Genomic DNA, 17,328 nt, shown 5'->3' with positions numbered 1-17,328 from the left:
GTGGAAGACACGCCATCCATTGATAGATAAGATATCAGCACCTGAAGGCAGTGAGGGTTATCTTTTGTATGTTCTATTCCAAGAATAGCAGCTGAGGCTAATGTTGGGGATTGAGGCTAATGCTAACCTATCTTTGTGTGGTGTACCAGAGCAGCTGATGCAGAATAAAGATTGGTATACTTTCTGATTAGCAGACAGTCCGTTTGTAGCAATGGACTGCTAGTCATATCTCCATATCTTATTTCCACTAAGAGCCCCAACCCTCTCCAGAAGGTTGGAGAGAGAAGGAGGAAAAGAGGATGAACTCTGGTTTCCCTCTTTAGTCCCAAGCTATGGTGTGCAGTTGAGTGTATGACTGTAGAGAAAGTCCATTGTGTTTACTGTCAGGAGATCTAGTTATTATTTTCAAAGGAAAGGGAAGAAGGAGGCGCTGGGGCTTTCACTCACTGGATGCAGGCTGGTCCCAGTAGTCAAATGGGTCTGCTGAATTTGTCCTGGTGGCTCCTGCCCTCTCTTACTTCCCCTTAGAGGCTGGAAAGCAGCAGAATTTGGAGATGTGTCATTGGGTAGCTGGGCTCTGAAGTGGCTGCTCTTAGTCAACTCTTCTGTGGACACAGACGTGGAGCCAGCCAACATCGCTTAAAGCTTTCAATGGAAATGCTTTTGTAACCACTAAGAGTGCAGTCTGGGTGTGTGGATAGACCTGTAGCTCCGAAGTTTGGCCCCAAGGAGGGGTTTGGTTGTCAGAACAGAAAACAAGTCTGTATGGGGTAAAGGGCTCACTGCTTTTGCCTGTGTCAGACATTGTACTAGATGCTTTATTTATATCATCTCATTTAATCCTGACAACCATCCTACAAAATAGTTACTATCATGTGCCTTCTACACATTAAGAAATTGAAGCTTCTTAAGTGTTTAGGCCAAAGTCACACAACTAGTCAGGCGGAACTCTGTAGAACTCCAGAGCCTACACTCTTTCTATTCTATGGGAGTGGAGCTAATTAGATACAGACTTATTACTTTGAGGACCTCAGGCAGGGTCAGCAAGCAAGTGTAAAGAGTAGGTCCCCTCCCCCCACCCCACCAAGAGCTTTCACTCTACCATCTTGTGGAAGAATCACTGACCAAGTCTGGAGTAGTCTCTAATTCACCTGATCCCTTGCTGATATGGTTCAGCAAGCCCCTTCACATTTGTGGGCTCCATTTTCTTTAGCTGCCATGTAGGACATGCCTGTCCTATGTATTTCTTGGATGGGGAGTGAGGCATGAGGATCATAGACTAGTTGGAAATGAGCTTATATATTTTTTTAGAACAACTCTTACCCAGTATAAACTCTTCTCCCTCTGCTGAACTCCTGTGAGATAGTTCGGTACTTATAAGGAGAGTTCTTGGTGCTGGGCTCTGTGATAGAGGAGCAGGGACATTATTACTTCTTGTATAACTGGGAAGCTTGAATGTGGGTGTTCAATAGCACGTGTCAAGCTACACAGGATGCAAGTGACCTGGCTGCAATCTGAGTCGGGGGTTTTCTTCTTTCTGAATGTCTATGCCTCTGCTGGGGGCTGAGCTAGGCCAACCACATTCAGTAATTAAAGTGTGTGTGTGTGTGTGTGTATGAGATACGTGGACAATTTGGACATGGTTGATGTGGATTTTTCCACAAGAGAGCCCTAGTAGGCTCATTAAAAAGTTCATGTCTGGACACAAATTGTGTACCTTTTTATTTTGTTGCAGAACAAATAAAATGATTTGCCTGCTTTCTGTGGTTGATTTCATAGAGCACTGGAGAGGCAACATGGCCTGTGAAAACAGCGCAGGTTCTGGGGCCAAACTGGCTTTGAATCCAACTTTACCATTCTCTGGTTATGTGAACTCTGGCAAGTTACTTAACCTCTCTAAATTTCAGTCACCTTGTAGGTAAAATGAGCAGGATATTAGAACCATCTCAGAGAGTTGTTGTGAAGAGTAAATGAGCTCAGTACTATGTTTGGCACATAGAAAATGCTCCATAAATGTTGACTATAATTATTATTTGATATACTTTATTTTCTTCTGTGATACCCAGATATTGCATTTGACTACTAGGGGAAGGGGTGTCACAGGGGTATTCCTCGCCCTCCCCCACCCCAAGTGCTACAAGTGTGATTGTTACAGCTTTTCAGAGTGTAGGGACTAAAGCTACTGAGATGTCTGAGGCGTGGCTGAGAGCTCAGTGAAGGCAGAGTTGTGTCTGATGGTCGTTTCTTCTTGGAGTGTTTTTGCCTTGCTTCCCCCTTGCTTTGCTGGTGTGGCTGTTCTCATCACTTTCCCGAGGAGGCATATGTGTTGTGGGGTAGGTAAGATAGCTGTCTACCGTCTTAGGAACCTATAGCATGTGTAGGAATCCCTCTATAGTGATTTTTTTCTGTTCTCTAGAAGATTGTAGTGAAAATTGCATTTAGACAAGTGGCCCCAAATCTCCAAATTTCAATGGATGTCTTCAACTTTGTATAGTATCCTACTCTCATACCTCCATTTCTTCACATGTGGACTTCTTTTCAAGAGATCCCATCTACCTCATAACCTGATCCAGTGGATTTTCTCATCTCTGTGACTGATCTCTTCACATTGTTGTCCACAACTTGATTATCTCAGGATTCTCTCCTCTGTGATTCTGCATTATTTTTGTTGTTCTTACACCCTAACCATTCTGTTCTCTGATTTCCTTGATTGTTTCTCTTTCTCTTCCTAACTTCCAGCTGAGTTGAATGCTCTGTTCTTGGCCTGTTTTTCTTTTCTCTCTATGCAATTTCTCTAAGGCAGAGACTCTACTTTTACTTTGCTTTGGTTATCACTTTTGTGCTGGTGGAACCAATACTTCTCCCCTGCCCCTGCCCTCTCTGCCTCTGTCTTGAACAGTTATATAGTTACCAGAGCCTTCCTAAATCCACTGACAAACTTTGTATGTAACACTGAACTCTGATTATTCCACATGCAGATTTTGAGCAACTGCTATGTCTTCTGGGTCCTTGGCAGCTCAAATGAAGATTGAGTCTTAAGCTCCCTTCCAGTACAGATTATCTGAAGGTTGTAGCTGAGCAGGATAGGTCTGGAGAAGGCCAATTTGGGCTCCCTTTTAGTCAGTCATTCTGCTGATCACTTGATTTCTTTTAGATGGAGCCAGTAGCTTTTTGTACTTGAGATTTCAGTGTTTGCTAATGTACTTGGCTACCTTCTTGAATATCTGTTCTCTTCTCTACTAGAATGGAGGAGGTTGGCCATAACCCTTACCTCTTAGAGTTCAAGGTATAGAGAAAAGATCAGGATTGGCTCTTCACTGCCCTTCTCATTTCCTCCCATCCCATGTGGCTGGGCCACTGGATCCCTTCTTGGCTCCATGTGTTCTCAGGTAGAGCCAGCAGCTGTCTCTGTACTGCTAATGGAAAGGCCTATCTTGGGCTCTCCCTTGCAAGCAGCATGAGGACTGAGTGTATTTTGGCCTTGTAGCTCTCAGGCTAGGAAGAGGATTGTGAGTCCATTATGATCCAACAGCTTCCTCTAATCACTTTCCTTTTTTGGGTATTTTGGGTTTGTTGAGAGCAATTTCCATTTGCTTGGCCCTACGCATACCTTCAGTATTCTGGACAGATACTGTCCCTTTGCCCTAATGGCCAGTGACTCTGGAATGTTCCAAGCCCAGCTTCCTAGCCAATTAGGAGCAGGACTAGGTTTCAAAACTACATTTCTTTTGCAATTCAAGGGTTTAATTGCTGTCCCCCATACGACTGTTTATTTTATGTTTTAGGGGAGAAATGTCTCTTTGCCTGACAACTCCAAACTTGTTTCTTTTTGTCCTTCAAATTATTCTTTAAAAATCCATTTATTTTCTTAAGCCTGTGTACATTGTTCTCTCTTGCCAGGGCTGACCTTTCAGTGTCCTCTTCACGTGCTTTCTTCAGCTTCATATTTGCTCAGATTAGGTGGTGAGTTTCTGTTTGTGAAGAGGTGAGTGATTGTGTGTGTGTATGAGTGTGTAGCCCATAAATAATGAATGTGCGTCTAGAGGATGGGCGCATCCCCTAATCTTCTGTTTGTAAAGCAGGGTATTGTCTTACAGCTGTTTTTGTAACTGGTAGTTTTGTGGTAGCCTGACTCTCTTGACTGGCTTCTGGACACAAGAACATTGGGAAAAAGCAGTAAATGGGCTGGGTCTGCTTTGGGCTCAGCAGAAAATGGGCTTGGGTTTCTCCATTTTCAGCTGTTGGGTGGGGCTAGGAGAAGACAGTCTTCCTTTAAATTTAATCTTTTTGGTTCATCTCCTGGGAGTGAAGGCTTTGACTGTAAGTTTGAGGAGTGGGGTCAGTGGGGGTGGGAGTTACACTCTGGAGGGTGGTCCCAGAGGCCTTGCCCTGGATGGCTGTGGGTCCAGGAGTCCCAGTCAGCCTCCCAGCTCCAATGATGGAGTGATACCTAAGTGCCAGGTGCTGTACAAGCCCATCCTGTGCATTGTTTTAGTTAATCCTCCTTATCAGCGTTTGAAGAACTTGTATTATCCCCATTTAATAGATGAAGACACTGAGACCTATTGAAGTTGCGTCCAAGATCATATAGGGAGGAACTGGCACAGCCAAGAATTGACCCTATATCTTTCTGACTATAAATTCATGTCCTATACTTCATAACTAATGTTTTTGTCTCTTTATCTCAGTTTCCTCCTGATAAAATAGAAGCTGAAATTCTCGCCCTTTCATTTTTTCCCCAGAAGATTAGGGAAGACAAATATATAGATGTACACTGTAGATTAAGCATATGAACATTTTTGAAGATGGAGCTCCAAGGACTCTGAGGCAGGCTGCTGTAGTGGCTCTGCCTGCCCAGGATGCTTGGGGCCTTTCCTTGTCCTCTCTGTTCTCTGGTCCTGAGACCAGGTCAGCCACTGTGGGGCCTGCCGCTCATGTCAGATGCTGCCAGGGATCCAGCAGTCCCACTCCACCTTCCTCTATTGGCGTCTTACCATCCTCATCTGATTCTTTTGTTTTTCTGTCTTGAAAGAATACAAAAGTTATGGGAGGGGCGGGCCACAGTGGCTCAGCAGATAGAGTTCTTCCCTGTCATGCCCAAGACCCAGGTTCAATTCCTGATGTCTGCCTACGGAAAAAAAAAGTTATGGGAGGATATGTCTTATTTATACAGGGCCTGATCCCTTCCCCCAGTCTTGTCTGAATTAAGAGGAGGACATGAGGTACCAATGGAGGTGAAGGCTAGAGAGTTCATGGACCTCCTTCCACTTGCTCCCCAAGCATTTGCTCCAGGCTGTAAGCTGGCAATACAGATTGCTGAGAGCATTCAGCCTCTTTTTCAGTAGGGTTACAGCCTACAAACGGCCAGTTTTGCTAGAAAAATGGACATCTCAAGTACTTTTCCTCTTTGTTCTGAAGCCCAGGGGTACTTAAGGAAAGATATACTGGTGGAACACTGAAATATATTCTCCTTTCCCGGACTGAGTGATGGTGTTTTAAGTTGGAAGAAGACCGTAAATGTAAAGATGTAGGTCTTTCTTCCATTGAGGGCCAACAATGATGGGAAATTTGTGCTGCAGGGCATGCAGGGACAGGTGACCATGTGAACCCAGGGCTAGTGAGTGGTAAGTGGTCTTGGGATTATACTCTCCTCAGGCCAAGAGTGCCAGACTGTCTCAACCATAACTTTGAATTTGCTTATGTCAGGGATTGAGGTTCCCTTTTGCTGCTGTTGCTGCTTCTGCCTAGGTCCCTGCACCTATGATGATGAGCCATCCTGTCAGGACATAGCTATGTGCCACTTCCCCTATTCCCTTTCCTCCCCTTTCCCCAGCTTCAGCATGAAGCCCAGGAACATCTATACTTGCTTTCTCTCCACCTGCCACTGCCTGAGTAAAAGGATCAAGACCAGGGGAAATGGCTGCAGGCCATACCTTAAGAGAACGCTGTTACCCATGCCTACATACCACAGAATTTGCGCCTGCCTCTGTGCCCCTTCCAGGCCTGGGAAACCATTTCACATCTTTTCCCAGTCTCACTTCTTCTACGTCTCTCCCCAGTCTCCACTGCCCCCTCCACATTCTCTCCCCTTCTCTTCTTGTTTTGTGGGAAAATATATAGAAGCAATAAATAGGTCAGGTGTGCAATCCATGTGGAATTATTGGGGGGAGATGAAGGATCCACTTGCGAATCAATCTCTCATCCTGAGTATTGGCAGAAATGCTTCTGAGGGTGTTGGTGTGTGTGCAGGAGGTGGAGGCGGCTGGGATCCCTGTGGGAGCTGCCATTTCTTTCGTCCCCGGTTCTACCCCTTCCCACTCTAGTTAGCTGGGGAGGCTGCTGTTTGTGCATTAGCTGTCCCCCACTTCTTCCTCAGTCCCTCCCGGGCTGCCTCCTCCTCCTGCTCATTTGTCTTCTTTGCCCTTGACTTCTTCCTTCTCATTTATCACTTCCTTCTTGTGTCTTTGCCTGGCACCAGTTTCAGCATTTATCCCCGGCTTTAAGAAGGGACCAGCTAACTCTGTGTGTGTGTGCATGCATATACACGTGAACACTCTCGTGTAAGCAAAGTGATATTTATGGCGTTTAGGAAATCTTTGTTCCCTTTTTTTGTTTTCTGTCCTGATAATGCTGTGAGCCCCTTATTTCCTTCCTTTATTCCTTTTTTTCTCCACAGCTAGGGCTGCAGGGTTAAGAAAGGTATGAGTGCATTAGAGGAAGCTCCAGGGTTGTGCCCTCTTGGGATTCTTCTCCCTGGATCTCCTGAGCCTTCTCCTTTCTGATGTGGCTACCCCTACCATTTGTTCCTCCTCACCCAGTCTCTTCTCTCTCCCTTTCACGCCTAGGCATGCCCAGGCACCTGTCCAAAATCTGGTGTGAGGCTGTGAACTCACTCACTGTCTGTCAGTGTGATTGGGGCCCCAGGGAGCCAGGTTGCTGGGGAAAGCTCATGTGGTGCTCAGTCATTCCATTTTGTCGACAGAAAAAAAGGGGTAAACTGGCAGAAAGCAAAGGCTTTTGCTGCTGGGTGAGTGTAGCAGCTATTTTTGGTTCCCAAGCCTTTGCTTTTCCATTTGGCTGTACTTTTTTAGCTCAGTGCGGGTCCAGCAGGCCTGTTTTCCTTCATGGCTACAGCTGTACTTAGGGAAAGTTTCTGTCTGGCCCTGAGGTTTGGGCTGGACAGAGACTTACTAACTGAGAGGGGATTTGGGCAGAGCTTTGGGTCTCACTGCATCATGTCACAGGACCAAAACCCTGAGGTAGAACAGATTGGAGTGTGGCAGGGGTGGGAAGGAGAAAAGGTAAATATCATATTCTTCAAAAATGTTCCCCCATGATTAACTCTGACAAGCCTCTATTAGGTAAACTGCCCTAATGAGGTGTACTGGGGCTGAGGAATAAGCACACAAACCTTTTTATAAGGATCTGGTTTAATACTGACATGATCTGTATTTCTCTAAGTTTTTGTTTTAATTTTGTTTTTCTTTTTGCCTTTTCTTCCTAGATCATTTGCCAGTTTGGATTAAGTTCTCTTGATTTTCATTTCAGTTTAATGACCAAACACAGAACATCAGTTTTGGGGTACAATCTGGCTAAAGAGTAGCTCCAGATTCGGCAAGTGGAGAGAGGTATCTCGTGACTTATGGGGCAGGACAGGGGGCTCTGATCTCTGATGAGTGGAAAGGCAGGTTCTCTCTTTGGGGAACCCAAGCAACATAGGATTTGTCTGCCTAACATTTTCCAGAGGTTTCCTCTGACCTTGTGAATAAAATGCAAATTCCTTTCCAGACGCTACCAGGCCCTTTCCTACTCCTTCAACATTTTCATTGCAGGTCTTTTAATTTTTTTTTCCTAATTTCTCAAAAACTTAATGCTTCATCCTGCCTTATTGCTTTTCCATATGTTGTTCCCTCTGCATGGGCCAGATTTTCCCCTGCTTTTCCTATGGTTGGCCCTTCTCATCCTTCAGGTCTCAGTCTAAACACATTTCCTCAGCCAGGCCTTCCCTGAGCACCCAGCATGGCAGACTCTTCCCCTGCCCTACTTCCCCTGATTCTCTGTCCTTGTACCTTGTTCCTTCCCACAACTGTGATTTATGTATTCTATGTGGTTTGTTGTCTGTCTCCCTGCCAGACAGTGAGCTTCTGTGATAGCAGGGCCTGTATCGGTTTTATTCACCTAGTGTCTGACCATAGTAGATGGTCAGTGAACTTCCATTGAATATGTCAGGTGAATTAAGGTAGATATGGTGGCTGCAGTCTTAAGAGAAATTGGCTCTCCTGGGAATGAGAAAGTGTCTCCTGAGGAGGAACCCTCTGGTTGGATATGTCCAAGGAGACCAGAGTTGAACTGAGGCACAGAGGACCATACACAGGAGTCTGGGGAACTGGATTGTTTTGCTTTGCCCACCCTCTTGGTTTGGCATAGGCTACCCCTCCACTCCTAGCTTTTCTGATCTCCTAGGCCTTTTGGTCTGAACTTGAATGTGGTTGGACTTCCTCATATATGTGGGTATCCTGTAGGGGCAGGGGCCATTCCTTTTCCTTTCTGACTTGGAGAATCCTGGAGATGATCATTTGTTCTTGCTTGGGGTTAATATTTCCTACCTTTTCTCATTCTGGTGGGTATTGTAGCTTTCTTTGGGAATAGAGGAATAGAAGGTGGGTAGAGCCAAGCTCCCATCCTCAATTTAATAGCTACCAATAATGACCTGTTGCTAGTGCAGGCCTTTGTATGTTTGGTTGGGTTGAGTGATCATGTTTGCACTTAACAGTAGCTCTTTAGGTATTGGACTCCCCATTCTACAGATGATTAAACTGTGAATGTGATAATGAGCCCTAAGTGGCAGGTATTATTCTATACATGGTATGGGACTTCATAAACATTATCGTGTAATCCTTATAACCTATAAACAAAATTACCATTCCCCCTTATTTATTTATTTATTTATTTATTTATTTATTTATTTAGGCATGGGCAGGCTTCAGGAATTGAATCTAGGTCTCTAGCATGGCAGGTGAGAATTCTGCCATTGAGCCACTATTGCACCACCCTCCCCCTTATTTTTTAAACAGATGAAAAACTGAGACCTAAAGAGGTTAAGTTACTTGCTGAAAGTCACCCATCTAGAGGACTCAAATGTAACTCAAATATAAAACCCATTCTCTAAACACATTGCGGTGACTGCTCCTCAGAGTTATGATATGCCCAGGCCAAGGTCACACCCTAGGTCACTGGAAAAGTTGGAATCATGGCTCAGGTGTCCTAACTCCTAGTTCTAGGTGACTTCCATTATACCATTCTTCTCCCTCCTCTTTGGTCTGTCCTTTCTTGCCCCAAACTCACCTACACATTCAGGTTCCCAGGTCTGAAGAGTATTGTAGATTAGATCTCTGTAAGGTCTCAAATAAATGGTGACTACCATGTTATCTTTAGCATAGATCATAAAGCTCAGAGCAAGCTTAAACTTAGTGGTTTGTGTCTTAGCAGTGGCTTTAATGAGCAGAGTTGCTTAAACAGAGCGTCCTTGTCTCATTTTAATTTTAATAGCTACTAGGTCTGTACTTTGGTTTTAAAAGCGACTAGGACAAGTAGAGTCTCTACTGGACCCAGGGTCTGGCATCACTCTTGGAATGCATCATGTCTTAGAGTGATTACTAAAGTTATCTCCCCTCCAGGAAACTTCTTGCATGGTTCCAGATACATGGGGCAGATTGAAAGATGATGGGAAGGGTTTTGTGACTTGGAAATTTTGAACTTTGCTGGTTTAAGGGATGGATGCTGGTGGCATATTTTGTCAGGAATGACAGTGGGTTTGGTTCAGAAGTGGATGGTTATAAAGGCTTAAGTGGAATTAGACCCATGTCCATTCACACACCAATCAGGTAGTCAGTTTTCCTCTCTCCCCAGCAGAGCCAGCAACACTATCTACAACCTGATAACAAGTTGATAAAGAGGAGAGAAGGGACTGGGACTGTTATAGCTCACCAAAGGTTGGTTGGCAATGCAGTTCCAATCAGGGCATGTCTCCCTTTGAGTGGCTTGACTCCTTAGAGAATGTGGAGGCTTATTTCAGGTTTGTCAACCCCTGTGGTAGCAGACCTGTGATACCTCCACAGAGGAATTGTCTGATATCTGTTGAAGAGTGACATCATGAAAATCATGATGCTGGGGTATCAGATTCTAGCCTCCACTGACCTTCTGTTTACTGGGTTCCCACTCCTCAGGTCTCTAAGACTCCCCACAGTCTGTCCCCATCAAGATGGCTCCTCTGAGCATGCTGCTTGGGCTGCTAATAGCCTCCTGCTTCACATTCTGTCTCAGCCACCAGAACCCGGTAAGTGTCTTATTGCAAGTGGGAGGGATCCCCGATGGGGATCACTATGGATTGAGGTCACTAGAGCTGCTGTGGAAGTGGGGTGGGCTTTTTTCTTTCCTATGTACATGTGGCCAGTGGTGAATCATGGAGTATGCATACTTCTTCCTTCTCATCCCTGAGTCCTCTGGCCTCTGTTTAAAGCTTGTGACATGGTTTCCTATGGTGAAAAGATGATAATGATCATAATCAGTAGCAGCAGTAGAAGCTTACCATATACCACCACTGCTGCTGCAGCTTATCATGTACCAAGCACTGTATTAAGTGCTTTATATATTTTCTTATGTAATCTTCCTAATAAGTAGGCAACTACAGTTGTTATCCTCATTTTGAAAAGGAAGAGACTAGGGCTCAGAGACATTAAGTAACTTGGCCAAAATCACACAGCCAGTTTGTGGCAGAGCTGCTCTCCTTCTCCTTTAGCTTTCTCATTCTGTCTGTATCTGTCTCCTCTCTCCCTCTGCCCTTTTCTCCCTGGTCTTTCCATGCTTCTTTTCATTAACCTAGACTTCATTGCTCAGGGCTATTTTCATTGCAACAGGTAGGAACAGAATGCTGGAGAAAGCCCTGAACTTGGCCTAACTACAGCATGCTGAGACTTTTGGACCTGTTTCCCAGCCTTCCCCAGCAACAGTCTGCCCTTGACCAGCTCTCGATGCCCTCCCTTTCCTCTCCCTTGAGAAGCCTCACTGCCAGGTCCCTGACAGTTTTATCCTCCCCTGGCCACCTTCCCCAGCCCTCCAAGGGCTCCCTGTAAATGTTGGGTAAAACGCTGAAAGCTTTGGAGCAGGAGGCCCTTGAAGTGCAAATGACAATTGTGATGAATTTATTAACAATCCAGCTCATCTAAGGTTCACCTCTGGCTCATGGCAAGCTTCCACCTTCCCTCTGAAATCATTTGTTTTCTCTCTGCCTTTCTCCTTACTTTGTGGAGCAGGAGAGAACATACGGTAAGGAGTCACGAATCCTTTTGAGCTTTTAAAGTTCTCTAAGATCCTGTTGGTGCTCTTTTTTGTTCTCTTCAAGGGCAATAGGAATGGGATCCTAGTGGCTAATAAGAATGGGACTGGGTGTAACATGAGGTCGAGAGACTGTCTCTGGCATGAACTGGCTGTGAAATGGCCCAGAAAAGCACCCAGGAATCTCAAGGGAGAATCAGGGTTCTTTCCCCTCCCCAGCCTCTAGTGCGTGAGGATCCCTGTGCTCCCTATTGTGAGCTTTAGCAGATGTACAATTAACAAAAGTATGCTGATGAATTTACTTAAGGACCGTGTGTTAGTAAGTCCCTTTTGGATAATAGTCCAACCAAATAGATGAGCTTTCAGAGCCATAATTATTCTGGCCCATTTATATTAGCTCTATTGAGTCTAGTCTCAGAAAAATGTTAATACTGACTTTCATCAACAGAAGCTGCTTTTATCCTTATGTCTGTTTTTAAGCTGTATCCATTTGTCATAATCTTTCATCATGTGCTAAGCACAAGTAGGAGTTAAAGCATCTTTTTTCTCCTACCATAAAAGTTGCTGCCTGATGGCATTTAAAATCCAAATTATGTAGCCAGCAACCTCAACAATAGCAAAAACTGGGGTGGGAGTAAAAGGGCTATTCTGTTCTTCAGAGCCTGGGTCCCAGGTTGATGCTCCTGGTGACCTGAAGTTACCTGTTTATGCAGGTTGAGGGACACCCAGGAAAGGCTGGCTGTGCTTACAAATGTGCTCCTGCCATGGCACTTTCCTGGGATGCCACATCTTAGGAGGAGTGTGGCCCTTCCTAAGGGGTTGTGTGGTACTGGCCTCCTCACTGAGTGAGGAGGGAGGTAGTGGAGTCCATTGGGAGGAACACAAATCCTGGGTAAACCAGGGGTTTCCTCCTCATTTGGCAAGTTTTTGACCATTTCTATGCTTTTCTTTCTTTATCTGTAAAACAGGATTGGTACCTTCCTCTTGAGGTTTTAGTGTGTATTAATTATAGACTATATTTAGATATAGAGAACACCTAGCACAGTATGGTCAATGGATGGTCAATAAATGTCTGCTGTTTTTAGTGAGAAGGTAGCTTCTTCTAATGTTTAATTTGGGACAGTATTAGACTCCTGTCATGGAATGTTACCCTGGCAATCTGTCTGTGTCACAGTGCCTATCAGCCCACCATTAGAAATTCATTCACTTGCTAGGATCTTAAAGGCCATGGTCTTTTAGAATCTCTTAATTCACATTCAAGCACAGGGAAGTGTGATGTGGTAAGCTGTTGTCAGCTAACACCTTAGCTGAGATTTCTTGTCAGTCAGTTGAGTGGAAAATTGGTACTTGGAGTGATAGTGGGGTGGGGGTGGGGGAGTGTTGGGGCTCCAGGAAGGGAGCCCTGAGAAACCATCTGGTTAGGCACAGAGCATGGAGTTTTACTTCAAAGCTAAGCATGGATTGGTCTGCCTTTCTCACCTCTGGGTCTTTCCCTCCTGTTCAGGACCTTGCCCAGGCAGAGAGATGCTGGTCTTGCTTGCCCTTTCTCTGGGACTGTGGTTTCTTACCTGACCCAAAGAAATCTTTCCTTGCAATGGGAGATGTGATGCTAGATGTGCTAAAGTGATCTCATGGCCCTGGCTTCATTTCTTTACATCCAGAGCACAAATATTAGTACATATTACAGAACAGAAACATAGAGGTGAGTTCAAATTCTTGCATGGGCTTTGGAGTCAAGGGGGCCTGGATTTAAATCTCTGTTCTACTCTCTTTAGCAGTGTGATTTTGAGCAGGCTCATATTCATCCTCATCTTTAAAATGGAAATAATAAGAGTAAATACTGCAGAGGCCAGTCTCAGGTCAGTTGAGGCATGGAAAACACTTTAGTCAGTGCATGGCATGTGGTAAGGGCTCAAGTGAATGGTAGCTGCTGTTATTATTACATCCTCATCCCAGTGAGGCTGCTTTTCCTCAAAACTTTTCTGAAACTTTTTTTGAACTAACTGCCCAATCTGTGATATGTTTGTATGACTGAACTTCACTGGTGCTTCTGAGTCCTTGGCCTTTGAGGATGGTTAGATGTGATTTGGGAAAACAGTCCAAAGTCACCCAGAGCCAGATCTGGTTAACAGTGTGAACTGACCAGATAGGGGAGCACTGATTTCATATCAACCCCACTAAAAACTAAGTATATTATGAAATAATGACTTCTTTTTTTGTGGCTTAAAAATCTGTTCAAAGATTCTGGTTCTGATTCAAAATATTCTGGTTCAAACATTTTGATCAGCAACAGGATTGTTGCAAAAGTGTTTGGCCTCCCCAGAGCTTGAAGCATGTGCCTCAGTGGTTCATCAGTCTCCTTGTTCTAATCCTTTTTCTTAAACCTACTCTGTTAACCTTGTCAAAGAAATCTAGGAAAAAAGGCTTTCCTGTCCCTAGTCCCTGTCATCACTTCTCAAAATGATCTCCAGCACTTCTCAACACCAACCTTTCCCCTCTTCTCTTTCTGCTTCTCTTGGTGATGTGAATTTGGGTGCTTGCCATACCTGCCAATAGTTACTTAGCTAATAGATACCCTAAAGCAAGAGTTACATTTTGGAGCTCAGATATGTTTAGTTTGGCCCTCAGAGTGTTCTAGAAATAAGAAAATTTCATATAAAAATCTCAATTTCTGTTTTCTCTTTAAGTTGAGTGCCTGCGTGGCAGTGATGGACCAGCTGAGTAGCAGCTGTTTCCTTTAGTCAAGGCAGGAGGGCTTCGGTCCCACAGTCCTTACTCTCCCTGTTGCTTTACACCTGGCCCATTTTTCTCATTTACATCCTTCTTTGCCTGCCTCCTGGAGGCATTTGATTGACATACCTCTGAAGTATATTCTATTAACCTTCTCCCTGTCCCTTGGTCTTGTATTGTGCTTCACGTGGTTCAGGCAGGGGCTCGCTCACCAGCGTGGCTGGGCTGTGGAGTACAGAAGCTCTGGGTACTTATCATATTAAGGTGGGCCTTATTCTGGGATGTGGGGCTCATGCCTAGCTTTTAGTTGACTCAGGTACCTTGGCCTTCCTCATTCTAAGGCTTCCAAAAGACCCAGCTCTCTATGATAGTGATTCTTAAGGTTTGGTTTGTAGGGAGGGCGCATTCATTCATTTTTTTTTTTCCCAGCCACTATAAAGTAAGCCCTGTGCTAGGTATGGGGAATACATGATGAAAGAGACTGACACAGTGTGTGTCCTCAGGGAACTTGGATGTTGGAAGTCCTTGATGCCCATGTCCTCAGAATGTAGGATGCCTCCTGCCAGTGTGTCTTCTGTTTAGCCCTACGGGCACAACAACTCTTCTGTTCTTATTTTTTTCTTTTGAGCTCAGATTTGTGCAAACTTCAAGTTGGAGGTGCGAGGGGGGTTTGTGGGTTAAGCTACACATCTGCAACCTGACTGGCCTGAATGATATCATATTGTGCAGTCATTGTTGGATGTCACAGACTCATCTCACCCAGAACCTAGAACTGCCTTTACAAGTAGTAATAGCAGTGGCTCCCATGTACCCAGGGTTAGTGTTTTACAAAAAGTACCTTTCTAATGTACAATCTAGATAATGTTATTTCCATCCTTCAAATGTAAAAACTGAGGCTTAGAAAGTTTAGTACTTTTTCCAGAGTCACAAAAACTGGGATTCAAACTTTGGGTTCTCTGAGTTTGCGTTCTTAACCACTCTTCCTTAGTCAGTACCTGTCATTACTTGTGATGTGATTTGAGGGCCACTTCTTACCCAAGATATTTTCCTTACTGGTCTTTAACAAGGTCTGAAATTCTGTCATCTGAATATCATGCCTTTATTTCTTGTAAAAAGGCAGAAGTTCTTGGAGGGGCTTTACATTGTCATCACCAAATCCTTAATACCTTAACCTTCCCTCTGACAGCTAATTCAAGATCAGACTCTAGAGGATGAGGGCAGGTGAGGGACCCTACCTGGGACTGGGGCACTGCTTGAAAGAGATTCTTTGTTAGCTGCCTTGCAGGGCTAGACTCTTTGGGAGACCAAAATGAGACCTATGTAGAGTACCTAGCACTGTTTGGGCTCATAGTAGGAATTCAAGAAGTATGCCTATTATTATTAGGGCAGGAATTGGGATGTAGAGGAAAAGTGTTTACAGGGAAGTAGGAGGGCTGAAATAATCTCCTGGTGTGCTTGTGTAGGTTCCACCTTTCTCTCCAAAAAGTAATTTCCAGAGCTCTGGAACCCTGTGGTCCCAATTTCCTAAGGCCTTACTGCTTTTATGTGAGAACAGGTTTAAAAATTGGACAGGAAGGATGGGAGGTTGGGAAGGAACAAAATAAATAATACTTTATATTTATCTTGCATCTCTTTCTCCTGAGTTCAAAATGCTCTACGGACACCATCTCATTAATCCTTTATGCTCTCTTTGGTGTGGAAGGAAACAGGTTTTAGGAAGTGGTTTCTTCCCTCAATCCAGCTGGACTCTGCCTTCTCACTTGCACCCCTTCCTCCCAAGAAGTCACTTTGTCCTTCACGTGCCCTGAGGAATTGTCAGGGCCCTTCCTTTCCTGTTCAGTTGCTTGGGAATTAATGGGCCTCAGTTGCCAGCTTTCGCACAGCTGTGGTCACCATTTGAGGCTTTACTCTTCCCTTCATAGGTGTGTTTTTTATTTTATAAGTATTTTTCTTTTTTTTATTGTAAATGTAATAGGTATAAATTTTAAACATCAAACGGTATAGTAGCGTATCAAGTAAAAAGTAAAAGGTTCCCTTGTCACCTCTCTCCAGAATGTTCCTTTTGACTCCCTCAAGATAGTATGGGAACTTTTGGGACTTTTTCCTCATGCATATGCCAAAGTACCATATACACATAACAGCATGCTATACTATGTTTATTTAACTATGTCGCCTCACATATGTTGATTCTGAAGTTAACCTTGTAAAGGGAATTACAGGCATCAAAACATATCTGAGAAGGGGAGGAGGGACAAGGAATGGGGTAAGGGAGAGTGTACCACGAGGCTGCTTCCTTTCTGCTTCTTGCTGCCTAGTTGACTTTGGTCAGCCCTGTGTTTTCTTTTCTCAGAAGGAGTTTGCGCTGACCAACCCAGAGAAGAGCAGTACCAAAGAAACAGAGAGAAAGGAAACCAAAGCAGAGGAGAAGCTGGACACTGAGGTCCTAGAAGTATTTCACCCGACCCATGAGTGGCAGGCCCTTCGACCAGGTACCCTCAGCCCTGTCCTCACAAAACACATTCTGCATACATCCTTTGTCCTCACAAGGCTACCTTGAAGGAGCAGGCACTCTCTGGCCTGCTGGAGGAAAACAGTATGGTTCATCAGAGTGGTGGCTGCCACTGCAGGGCTCAGGAACCTCCATTTTCCAGCATAGAAGAGATTGTAGCATCTGAGTGCCCTGGAAGGAAGGCAGGTGGTGGGTGGCCATGCTTCCTGAGCAAGTGATTGAAAACTTTCTTTCCTTGCACTTCTGAAGCACAGGAGAGTCAGTGACATGTGCCTCGTTCTGCAAATGCTATTTTGGGTTCTGCTGCTCAGCTCAGTGCTGCTGAAATATTGTTCACAGGAGAGTCCTGAGCACTGGCATGGGGTAGGAGTATTTTGTTGTTAAAGGAGCCTGTGCCAAGAAACAGGGACTGGCCCTGGCCTGGTTTTTAAATGGGGCATTCTCAGAAGAAATGACTTCCTAACTCTTTCATTAGCCTGAGCTCAGGGGTTAAAATAATTAAAATAGCTAGCAGTCATGGAATGTTTACCATATACATGGCCTGTCTAAGTGTTTGATGTGCATAATCTTTTTCAATCCTTATGATAATAGGAATTACTATTATTTTTATTTTCAGATGAAAACGTTGAGGCTCAGACGGGTTAGATAACTTGTCCTATGTCATTCAGCCACCCAGATTGGTTGACTGCAGAACCTGGAGTCACCCTTCTCCCACTTCCCCTTCTAGTCACTGCTACCATGCTGAGACCTGGACC

General features: G+C 44.5%; 1 protein-coding gene and 1 long non-coding RNA gene across 8 annotated transcripts in view; one reads left to right on the top strand and one right to left on the bottom strand.

Moving 5' to 3' along the window:
- SIL1 (SIL1 nucleotide exchange factor) overlaps nt 1-17,328 on the top strand; it is a 397,180-nt gene that overhangs the window by 95,572 nt on the left and 284,280 nt on the right. For 6 of the 7 annotated variants that reach the window (XM_077138608.1, XM_077138602.1, XM_077138604.1 and 3 more), the window contains 2 exons: nt 10,227-10,336; nt 16,415-16,553. In XM_077138608.1, coding sequence (XP_076994723.1) covers nt 10,262-10,336; nt 16,415-16,553 — 214 coding nt within the window. In that variant the 5' untranslated portion in view covers nt 10,227-10,261. The remainder of the gene's footprint in view (nt 1-10,226; nt 10,337-16,414; nt 16,554-17,328) is intronic. The other variant, XM_077138607.1, reaches the window with a different exon arrangement.
- Nucleotides 391-3,490, bottom strand: LOC143665032 (uncharacterized). The gene is made up of 3 exons (XR_013166715.1): nt 3,272-3,490; nt 1,324-1,402; nt 391-531 (listed from the first exon to the last, which is right to left on the bottom strand). It is a non-coding gene; the product is annotated as an uncharacterized LOC143665032 (long non-coding RNA).

The sequence above is a fragment of the Tamandua tetradactyla genome, chromosome 20 (assembly GCF_023851605.1).
Source record: "Tamandua tetradactyla isolate mTamTet1 chromosome 20, mTamTet1.pri, whole genome shotgun sequence".
Lineage (NCBI taxonomy): Eukaryota > Metazoa > Chordata > Mammalia > Pilosa > Myrmecophagidae > Tamandua > Tamandua tetradactyla.
Note: the sequence above shows the minus strand (reverse complement) of the source record. Positions and strands in the feature narration are given on the sequence as shown.